This window comes from Rosa chinensis, chromosome 7, assembly GCF_002994745.2.
Source record: "Rosa chinensis cultivar Old Blush chromosome 7, RchiOBHm-V2, whole genome shotgun sequence".
Classification (NCBI taxonomy): Eukaryota; Viridiplantae; Streptophyta; class Magnoliopsida; order Rosales; family Rosaceae; genus Rosa; species Rosa chinensis.
Window position 1 is genome coordinate 52298700 of NC_037094.1, and position 11196 is coordinate 52309895.

The window sequence follows — 11196 nt, forward strand, 5'->3', positions numbered from 1 at the left end:
GGTCTAAAGATTATAGGTCACAGATGGTGACAGGTTGCAGATGGCGACCTTGATGTTGATTCCTTGACTAGACGGAGTCTGAAATCATATGTCTCAGATGGTGACAGATCACAGATGGTGATAGATCACAGATGGTGATCAAGGCAGGAAATAGGTAATCACGTTCTGGTTAGGACGAGTGGTTACAATTTCAATAGAATTCTAGTTTATCTGCCATGATAGCTTATGGGAGTAACGGTCGAGGTTGCTTGAGACTCATAGGTATGCAGCTTAAAGGAGAGTTTCGACGGCATTCTCCTTTAATTGTCTAGATGAGACTTGAATTGCTACTTGATGGTTAAGTTAGCAAATAGAGCATGGTCATAGCGGTGACTCATGTTGTCCTTTCTTTGGAAAGGATATGGAATGTTAGAAGGAATCATGGCTGCATGTTTCCTTAGGTAGATTGATGTGAGTTGTTGATTGATGTTCATGAGTTACTCATACGAGCTTGAAGAAGCTTACCGGGTTTGTTGTTTGGCAACCCCGGTGCACCATTGTATATGGTGTAGGGGCTAATCCTGCAGGTCAGGAAAATCGTGGCTGAAGCTGAAGTAGCTTGTTGGCAGCAGGACGGATAGGAAGCAAATTTTGTTGGCTTTGCCAGTATATGACTTCCGCTATGCAGTAAGCTCTGAGGAGCAATTACGTTTTATTTGTGATGACAATTAAATTCGTAAATTTGTGTAATATATAACTCTGTGGAGCGAGTGTATGTTATCTTGGATGATTCAGTGTATCAGTAAGTACTTGTTTTATGGGAAAGATGTTCCAGGTATTTGTATTGATGACTGAATATTCACGCATGTATAATTATGGGATTATATATATCGATTTTTATTGTTGTAAAAATCAGGGGCGTGACAAATTGAAAAACACGTTAGCGTGAGTGGACAAAAATAAATAATTTAATATGAATAAAACAAAATAAAACTTCATACTTTCCCACATTTTTCGATATATATAAAATCCGGATGCATGCAACATTTACAAAACACTTAAGAAAATAATCCGAAAAACGTTGAACTCCAGAAAACCGACTAGCCCCGCTAGCCACAACAACAGAGTAAAAGATTGAAATTTCAATACTCGAAAATATAAGACAAGCCCCGCTGGTTAAGAAAACTCAGACTAGTCCCCGCTAGTCAAAAATAGTATAAGTAGGGGAAGATGATAGCCATACAAGTGAGCCTCCCAGGCTCGGGTGATAGCCTCCCAGGCTAAAATACTCCCATTACTCCCGTAATATACCCTTACACCACTAAGTGTTGCGATAGGATACCGAGCTACAGAATTACTGTCACATAGACAGTAACCTGCACCACAAAGGCGGAGGGCTACAGTGATCCCATCACCGCGCCACAAAGGCGGAAAAATCAATGCTAGCATGATAAAATCACCCCTCAGTATGGCACAGGAAAACATAACCGAAAATCCAGTAAATCCAAAATACATAAGGCTTCCCCCATCTCTCGTAAAAGAACTTCCAATAACGTGTCCCACACACCAAAAGTATCTCAAAATCAATAGCAAAAAGGCAAGAAATAATAATAAATCGTAATCCCCGTAAACCGAAACAAAACCAATTCTAAAATCATCATCAAGGCATTCCCAATGCCAAAATCGAAAGTCGATAAATAAATAGGAAAGATCAATAAATCAACGGCGTGTCCCACATGCCAAAATATTCTCGGGTCAATAATGAATAAGCAAGGAAGTTCAATAATGAACTAATATTCCATTTTGGAAAATACCCTGGAAAATACTTTATTGAAAAACAACATAAATCATAATTTCAAATCCGAGCATAACAAAATTAATATCCGAAAATCACAACCGGAATAATTCATAATCACTTCATGAAAATCGTCAATGAAAGTAACTCCACGAGATAAATCAAAATTTTAAACAATCCTATGCTCAGAAGATAATATGATAATTAAATAGAGCACTAATTCAAGAATTAAATGCATGCATCATTATTTAAAAACAAAAGTCCACTCACAGTACTATTCAGGCGATTAAGCATACGAGTTCCTTCGTCGGTACATCGCTCTGTACACAATTATATTCCGTGAATAGTTATTCAACAAATTAATACGATTCCTAAAATCAATTCCTCATAATTACATCTCCACTTCTCCTCGGATGCAACCCAAATTCTACCACTAATACCAATTCGTTAATTTAAAGCTTCCAAGGCAGAACCGAGAGATATCCGACGGCCGGATTCTCGTAATTCGATAATCGAAACCCTAAACTTCAAAAATTCATACTTAATTCCAAGCTTCTCCAAAATTCACCAAATTTCATATACAAGCTCTACAATATTTATAGGATTTAATGGGCTAAAAACTGGAATTAAAACACAGCCCAACACGCCACCCACAGTGGCGGCGCGTGGGACCCACGCGCCGGCGGCCACCACCTCCGATGGCCACCAAAAATTGACAGTAGCTGCAAAACAACAAACCTAACAAATTTCTCAACTGCAACAAGTCCCAATTTTACCTTTAAGAGCTCGGATTAAGCCGATGAAGAAAACCCAGAAATCAAGCTTCGGACCCTAGGATGTTCTTCGTCGATTCGACCTCCACGATGCAAATCGGAGCAAGAAGCCTTAGGGGAAACGTTCGCCGGCTCAAGGCGCTCCTACAGTCCCAATTTGGTGGTCGGAAACGGCTGGAAATGGAAGATTTACCGGAAAAAGCCAAACTGCACCTATGAGGAACTTTGCTTCGATTCAAGGTTTTTCAGCCAAATTGCCACAACCTAAGGCTACTAGGGTGCAGAGGGGAGGGAGGAGCTCTTGTGGTGGCCGGCTGCACGCCGGTTGGTGGCCGGAATGCGAGGAATCGAAGGGAGGAAGAAGGACCCGAAAGGGAAAGAAGAGAGTTCGGGGGAGAGGAGAGAGAAGGTAGATTTCCGGAAATGGAAATCTACCACAGTAACTTTCTATATATATAGAAAGTTACCATGAACAGTAACATTCACATTGTCGCTTATAACTTTCGTATACGAGCTCCGATTTTTACGTACCACATATGCACGCGCTTGGTTTAACGTCATCTACAACTTCCGTGAAGAAAACTTTCTCAAACTCTGATCCGAACAAAAGTCGACTTTTAGGGCCACTAAAGTTACCAAAAAAAATAAAAGTAAAACAAATTATCGTTTACTGTCCAAATGACTAGTAAACTGGTAAATTTAGGTTCGAGACGTTACAACCATTCAAATCAGTTCATGAAAAATGCGAGTGACTTTTGTAATCAGATTCCATTGCTAGATAATTTAGTCCTATATAAGCTGGGTAGAAGAAAATATTTTGATCAACCATAGATCCAGTTGAAAAGTAAATATAATGGGAGTGTTTAATTTGTTTCATTTGTTGACTTGTATGTGATCCTCATTCTATGAATAGATAATTTAGTCCCTATCTATATATATATACACACACACACACACATATATATATATATGAATAGATAATTTAGTCCCTATATATATATATATATAAGCTGGGTAAAAGAAAGGGGATAGCACAGCCATCCTCTATAGCTCTATGTTTCCCTTCTCAATCAATTTCCAACTCAAAAACAATGCCCGAGGCACTTGTCAGTCTCCTTGTTGAACAATTGGGTTCAGTAGTTTACCATCAGACAAGTGAAGGGGTCAAACTGGTTTTGAATGGCAAGAAGGACATTGAAAAGTTCAGCAGCACCCTCAAACTCATTAAGAATGTGCTTCATGATGCTGAGAAGAAGCAAGTGTCGGATCCCGGTGTTAAAGACTGGTTGGATCAGCTCAAAGATGTGTCGTACAAGATGAATGACATGGTGGATGCTTGGAACACTGAAATTGGGAAACGAGAAGCTGAGAAACAAGAAAAAGAGGTACGTTTCTCAATTCGTTGCAACTGCATTTGTCTTGCCCGATTGAATAAGGTAACTCGTCGTTGTAAGATTGGTACTGCAAAAAAAGATCTGAACGAAGAGTTAACTAAGATTTACATTGACAAAAACAAGTATAGCTTTCAATCCACCATGCCTACTGCTGCAGCCAATGTTGAACAACATAATCCCTGACCTACAACTTCATCTTATTTGGGCGACAAGCTGTAAAGGAGAGGTTGGTGAGTGAGTTGTTAAGGGAGGGGAGGTCTGTCCTTGTCATCCCCATCGTAGGGATGGGAGGATTGGGGAAGACAACTTTCACCCAATTAGTCTTTAAAGATGCACAAGTTCAAGCCCATTTTGATATCAAAGCTTGGGTTTGTGTCTCAGACCCTTTTGATATCGAGATTGCAAAGGAAATCCTTGAACTTGTCAGTGGAATAAAATCTCAAGATAGTTCAAATGTGTTGCAAAAATTGTTAGAAAGCATCCAAGAAAGAATAAACGGCAACAATTTTCTCCTCGTGCTAGATGATGTGTGGACAAAAGACCAAACAAAGTGGGAGAGTTTAAGGTTACCAGTACTAATGCAAACCTGTTCTGAAGGCAGTAGAATTCTGGTGACCACTCAAAAGCAGGAGGTTGCTCGAATGATGAGAGCAACCAGGGACATGATCACTTTGGAGAAGTTGAGTCATTTAGATTCTTTGGAACTATTCTATAATGTTGCATTTCTGGATAGGGAACAAGATAAGTCCAACAAGGGGTTTGGAGATATTGCTGAGAAAATTGTTAGAAAATGTGACGGTTTGTCTCTCGTTCTGAAGACTTTAGGTGGTCTGTCATTGCATAAGCAAACAATTAGAGAATGGGAAGAAGTTTGAGACATGGAAGGTAAAAGTGGTTCAAGAAGAAGTTTTTCGACCATTATTACTCAGTTACTATGATTTGTCTCTAGAGATTAAGAGCTGTCTTCTGTATACTGTGCTACTTATCCCAAAGATTTTGAGTTCAACAAAGAAATCCTTATCCAGCAATGGATGTCACAAGACTATCTTAGTGTTGAAGAAAACAAAGAGGAGGCAACAAAAGGTAGAGAAGTTTTTACTAAATTAGTAATGCGATGTTTCTCCCAAGTTTTCTGGAAAAATGCACTAACCAAGGAGATTACAGGTTGCAAAATGCATGATTTTGTGCATGATTTTGTACAGTACTAGACCCAAAATGATTGTTTTACCATGGAGGCTATGGATACCAATGGAATAGAGCCATCGAGTGCTGAAATATTGAAACAACCAGGTAATAGAGAAGATTTTACTAAATTAGTAATGCGATGTTTCTTCCAAGTTTTCCGGAAAAATGCACTTACCAAGGAGATTACAGGTTGCAAAATGCATGATTCTGTGCATGATTTTGTACAGTACTTGACCCAAAATGATTGTTTTACCATGGAGGCTATGGATACCAATGGAATAGAGCCATTGAGTGCTGAAATACTGAAACGACCAAGTAATAAGGTTAACCATTTGACCTTAATGTTAGCACACGATGGTCCATTTCCATCTTGTTTATCATCGTTTGGGAATTGCAGAATTTTGCGTACCCTAACAACTTTTCGTTCAAGAATTACTGTCATAGACTCCAATTTGATTTCAAAGTTGAAATGTCTAAGGACAATGAATTTGAGGCATAATCAAATCGAACAACTGCAAGAGGAGATCCAGGAATTGATACATTTGAGGTTGTTTGGCTCCAAAACCAGTTGGCGTGCAAACTGTCTCTTTTGAGCTTGTGCGTAGGCGTGCCAGCACCGCGGGGTGCAATCGTCGGGGGAGTCCCTTGACCTGACTTCTTCTTCAAGCGTTGTGGATGAGGAGAGCACCAACCTCGCCACAAGGTTCTTCTCTAGCCTTCCGAGGAAGGACTTTCTGCTTTACGGATAAGGGCTTTGGATGTGATCTCTTCGCGTCACCGAATCGATACTCAACTTTGCAGGCTGAGCAGAGCAATCACTAGGAAGTTCGGAGAAAGCACCGGTTTTGCTAAAGCGTGACTTTAGCTTCGCTGGGTTGCGAGGGCGTTACCCTTGCTTTGTTGATAGTATCGGTGGCAGTAGCACTGGCAGTCGGCTCTTGGAGAGACTAGGAATGGAAGTATGGTTGCCGGGTTTCAACAAGGTTGAAGGTTTGCTCCGGGGAGGCTTTGTAATCACTGGGATTGATTGATTCGAGAGATGTCCATTCTTTGTCCTTTAACCCTAGTATTTATACTGCTTTAGAAGGATTATTGATTGAAGTTTCCTATTCAATTTCTGCTACTTGATTCCAATAAGGTTTCGTTTTCCTTATGGATCACGGAATGGGCGAAGCTATACCCCAAACCCAAGTAGGCTTATTTTTGGGCCGTAGGTATCGGCCCACTGGGTCAAATCCACTAAAGGATCTTGCCAAAAATACTTTTGGGCTCAAACATTGCCCCCAGGCCCCGAAATCAGGCCCGCGAAGATGTAACTGATTGAAGGGGACTAAAACGACACGCCGATCGCTTGAAACGATATCATTAATAAGGGTCGCGTCCCTTTGCTTGCGAAAACACCTTTCTGTTGTATCGTTTCCCTCACAAAATTTCTTATTTAAACCAGCAGCCGGTTCAGACCTGTCACATTAGAAACTCTTTTAGTCTCCTAAACCCAGAAACCCTCTTACTTCCAACATCTCCCTCACAGAAACCCAGAAATGGCTCCCCCAAAGAAGATAGTCATCGATCAAGAAGAAGAACTGAACGAAAAGGTTGCCCATACTTGGGGAACCAGCATCGGTGCCATCATTCGTCTTCACACCTCTATCCATAGGCCCTTACTCCTCCAATTCCCAAACCATCACCTCGGACTAGGCCCAGCGCCGCGAGACTCTATTCCGGTCGACGCCATCGCTTTCTACGGCCTGCCCGCTCATCGGCCCATTCCAGTCCTCCAAAGGACTCATGGGGACTTCAATAGTTGGGGTGCCCAGAATCATTGAGCCAAAATAGGGCACTGGTGATCCTCCATCAGCCCGGTGGAGCTTTCTTGGTATCGCGAAGCACGAATGCGAGATCTGGCTCGCTGGAACGCGCCAGGTATCACTCATACTATCGATCTCTGTTTTCGTCTTCACGCGGTGGCAATCGTTCACCGCTCGCTGCCTTTCTTTGTTTTTGGAATACCGCCACAAACACCTTCGATTTTTGATTTGGCCAAATGAGTATCACCCTGCTGGATATTTTCACCATCACTGGCCTACCCATTGATGGCGAACCTTATTTGCATGGTCAATTTGACTCTGTCACCTTCACCTCAACCATGGCCCAATATAGTCGCAGCGCTCACAGTGGCTCCTATCCACGGTGGCTGTCTTAGTACAGCAGGGAGCACAATGCGACCTGCGGAATCGCTTTCTTGGAGTACTGGCTCTGTAAATTCATCTTCTGTACTTCTTCCTGTAAGCCCACCGGTGCTTGGACTCTTCTGGCAACGGCCCTCTACAACGGCCACAGTGTCGAGCTTGGGCAACCTGTGTTAGGAGCCCTTTATCGCACTCTGTACCAGGCCACTATGCATCCTTTTGAGACAAGCATCTCTGGCCCCTTTTGGATCTTGGACTTCTGGATCCAAACTTATTGTCCATTTTTCCGTCGTGATGACATCCCGCTGCTTCCACCGGCAGATCAACTTTTGGGTCAATGGCTCAGCCGCGAGGAAAGGTACTCATCTCCTCCTTACTCCGAATGCTTTACATATCTGTACCTTCTGGATGAGATGCCCTACTGCGATTTAGTACTGGATAGAAGATTCCCAGCTCCGCTTGAAAACAGATTCCTTCCTGGCGCTCATCGCTACAGCGACCGCGCGCGCTTGGCTTTCCGCCGCGCGATCTCCTGTTCAGAATTTAGAATTGCGGCCGAAGAACTTAGTTATGAGCTTTACGCTCCTAACCACTTCGGTCGTCAATTCGGCCTCGTCCAATTAGTGCCATTCCCTCTGTACGATGCCTGGAACTACAACACCTCTTGGGGTAGATTCGGGCCCCCTTCGGGCCTTTGACGGTACAAAGCATGCTCGCACTGGTTGATCTTCCCGATTGGGCTAAGGTCATCGACGCCGTGGATGGGACTGAGGAAGGATACGAGGAATGGTGGGCAGAAGTTTCCGTCAATTGCTGGAGTCAACGGGATGACGAACTCTTTGCGACCATTTTTAGGGAACTGAAAAATCCCTATGCTGCTGACATCGAGCTGCTTGCTTGCTTTTCTGAGGATGCTGCATGATCTCTGCCTCCTCCGGCAACACAACCGGTGCAAGCCCCGCTCTAGGCCCAGGCTGGTATCATAATTCGCGAGCCCCTTCCAGAGGTGAATATCTTGGTTTATACTTTATTCCTTCCTTCACTCTTCCCCTTTAACTCAATCTTTGCTGCATCAGAGAAATGTGCCACCTTCTGGCAGTCACGCAGTTAGTGCTTCTCCAGCCACTGGCCAGTCCGGAAAGCAGAAGACGGTAATAACGGAGCCTGAAATTGAAGATTCCTCCTTCGACGATGATAATCCGCAAACGGTAAGAACCTTCTTGTTTTAAAACAATGCTTTCTTCCCAAGTCAAGTCTAATCCTTTGATCCTGGCAGATTGTCGCTGCCTTGGCCCACAAGCGCAGTAGCTTTGACCCTCGAACTGACCCGTGGGAAGAAGATGAACCAATCGCTGATCGACTGGTAAGAAACTAAAAACGCACGTTAGAATTTACTTCTCATTTTGTGCAATCATATAACAATCCTCGCTCGCAGGTTCGTCGCCGGTCCTCAAGACAAACTGGGGAAGGCTCCTCAGTCGCTGGTGAAGGTACATCTGCTTCACAGACCCAAGCGTCTACGGGTTCCTATAATCCTCCACCTCCTGCCAGCATCGCGAGCGATATGCAATTGGCCCCAACCCTAGTGCAGGTCATAGATGATAGCTCGCCTGCATTGGAAGAGAGAATACCTCATTCGGATGCACCTCATGAGGAACCACTCGCTGCACATGCCCTAGCACAGATAGCGCCTGACCCAATTCCCGGCGAGGCGGCTCAAGAACCTGCACCGATAGCAATCCTTCACGAGCCTCTGGCCGCAGAGGTATGTTCTCTTAACAAGCATGGTGTCCTGATTTTATTCTTTGGGCATTCTAATGATTCTTCCTTAACGACATAATCTTGGTCCTGTCGAGGAAGTTGCCGTCGCTGTGGAAGTACTTGGCGCCAATCCTGCCGACCCAGCCGGGGAAGATATGGTTAACCAAGAGCCTGCCCCCCATGCTCCTGAAGTGGGAGAAGGGATGAATGTCGAACTGGGGTTAGAAGCGGTTCCTGTTGTGGAGCCTCTTGAAGCTGCTGCTGCTGCTGCATATCCACTGCCTGAACCTCCTTCAAGACTGGAAAGGCTAGCTCGCGTACTTGAGGTGACTCCTCCCGGAGTTATAGATGAAGCCAGGGACGGACTCCAACGTCTTTTGAGTCCCGACATCTTGCTGCCACGCGCATCCGTCAGGGCTCTGGAATACTTGAGGGTTCTTCATCGCGAGCGAGCTATCACTGAGAATAAGTTCACTGAGATAGAAGAATTGCTACAAAAACTTCCCCAGTGGATTAATGAAAGAGCGGCCGCGACTGCGCAAGCCAGACAAGCCCAAGCCCACTATCGGGGTCTCGCTCAACAAATGGACACCTCTTGCGACTTCCTAGGAGATAGGGCTACCCTTGTTAGAGACTTGCGGATCACGCAAAATCATCTTTAGTCCCAAATCCAAGAACTTCAAGCCCAATTGACCGCTGTGACGGCCCGGCTTGAGCATGAGGAACCCTTGCTAGAGCAACCCTAGCGGCCTTTGAAACATTATCCCATAACCTAGCTCAAGCTCGCGAAGCAGCCCGACAGGCGGAGCGAGCTGCTGCCGATGCCAGCTTTCGCTTGGACGAACATTTACTTCGCTTGACCCATGCGGGCCGAAAACTTTAGGCCTCTTGTGTTAGGCCCATTTTGCATGAACATTATTATTATTAACAAGTTAAATATTTAGCCCACTTTGCTTGGCCCAAATATTACTCCAAACTTCAAGTAGTTCATCGCACCTTTATTGATATTGAAACTGTTGAAAGGATAATCTCTAAATGGGGCGGTTACCTTCTTGAAGACTACCCCGCTTCCCACACATTTTCAACTTCCTTCATTTCCGAGATTACAACAGTTAATTCCATTAATACTCTTATTGATGGCGTTGAAAATACTTCAACTGTCCATTGCACGGTTGAGGTTACTGCGACTGGAGCTATAAATACCTGTACTTTGGAGAAGTGATGAAGCCAAGCGACTATGTCTTTTCCAGAGATAATTTCACAAGCCTTGCCTCTCTTCCTTCAGTTTCTAAAATCTTCTCCCCACGATCTCACCCTTAACCTCAAATTCCTAGGCTTCATGGGTTAATCTCAGAACCTGGGTAGGCCTCATGGCCTAATCTCAGGTCCAGTGGCATGTCTTTGGTCTCTGGAAATCCGGATGGAATTCACCTGTTTCAGTTAGACCGAAGAACACGCCACGCTCCTAACGCGGCGGAACCAGATTCTGAGGGATCTGTCTCCTCCGATTGTCCGCGTGGAGCAGGAGGGAGCGAGGCGGAAGGCCACTTTGAGGCCGACCGTTCTTCTTCCGCGGTCTACCTCCGGGGTTTGACTATCAGGCTTCCGTTTTTCCCCTGGAGGTAGATGTGGTTGTGAGTCGCGCTTTCTCTGAAGACCATCTTCATCCAGAAGGATAATCACCTGGAAGGGGTATGATGGATTATTCCCTTCCCTCTTCCTCCGGTACAGACTATAGCAGCTGCGACTCAGATCGAAGGAGGATGTGGGTGAAGAGAGGAAAAGCACCAGAGGTCATACCACATCCTCCTTGCCGCAACAAGATCCAGAAACCCTTAGAAGATCTGTAATCCTTATGATTTTGTAAGCGACATTTGGCCTTATAATTGCGAATGTAACCGTGTTAATTTGTACTCTGTACTGCTTTTGGCCGCAAAGCCACTTTATGAATGAATGTTTCTTTGAGCACAATGCAAAATCCGTTATGAAATATGAAATAAAGCCTCATGTATAGGCCATCACATATATTCTTAACACACATTCTCAAGGAAAAATAAAAATGTAACAAAAAAATCTAAAGTTGAAATTGATTATTGAATAAAGCCTCAACTAAGGCCTGG

At 44.1% G+C, this 11196-nt stretch overlaps 2 protein-coding genes across 2 annotated transcripts; both read left to right on the plus strand.

Moving 5' to 3' along the window:
* Positions 1-3638: 3638 nt before the first annotated feature.
* Positions 3639-4124, plus strand: LOC112178142 (putative disease resistance protein RGA4). The gene has a single exon (XM_024316335.1). It carries the CDS (start codon positions 3639-3641, stop codon positions 4122-4124), a length of 486 nt encoding a protein of 161 aa, XP_024172103.1.
* Positions 4125-4225: 101 nt separating this feature from the next.
* On the plus strand, positions 4226-4816 carry LOC112178143 (putative disease resistance protein RGA3). Its single transcript, XM_024316336.1, has one exon. The coding sequence runs from the start codon at positions 4226-4228 to the stop codon at positions 4814-4816; it is 591 nt and encodes a 196-aa protein (XP_024172104.1).
* The last annotated feature ends 6380 nt before the right edge of the window (positions 4817-11196 follow it).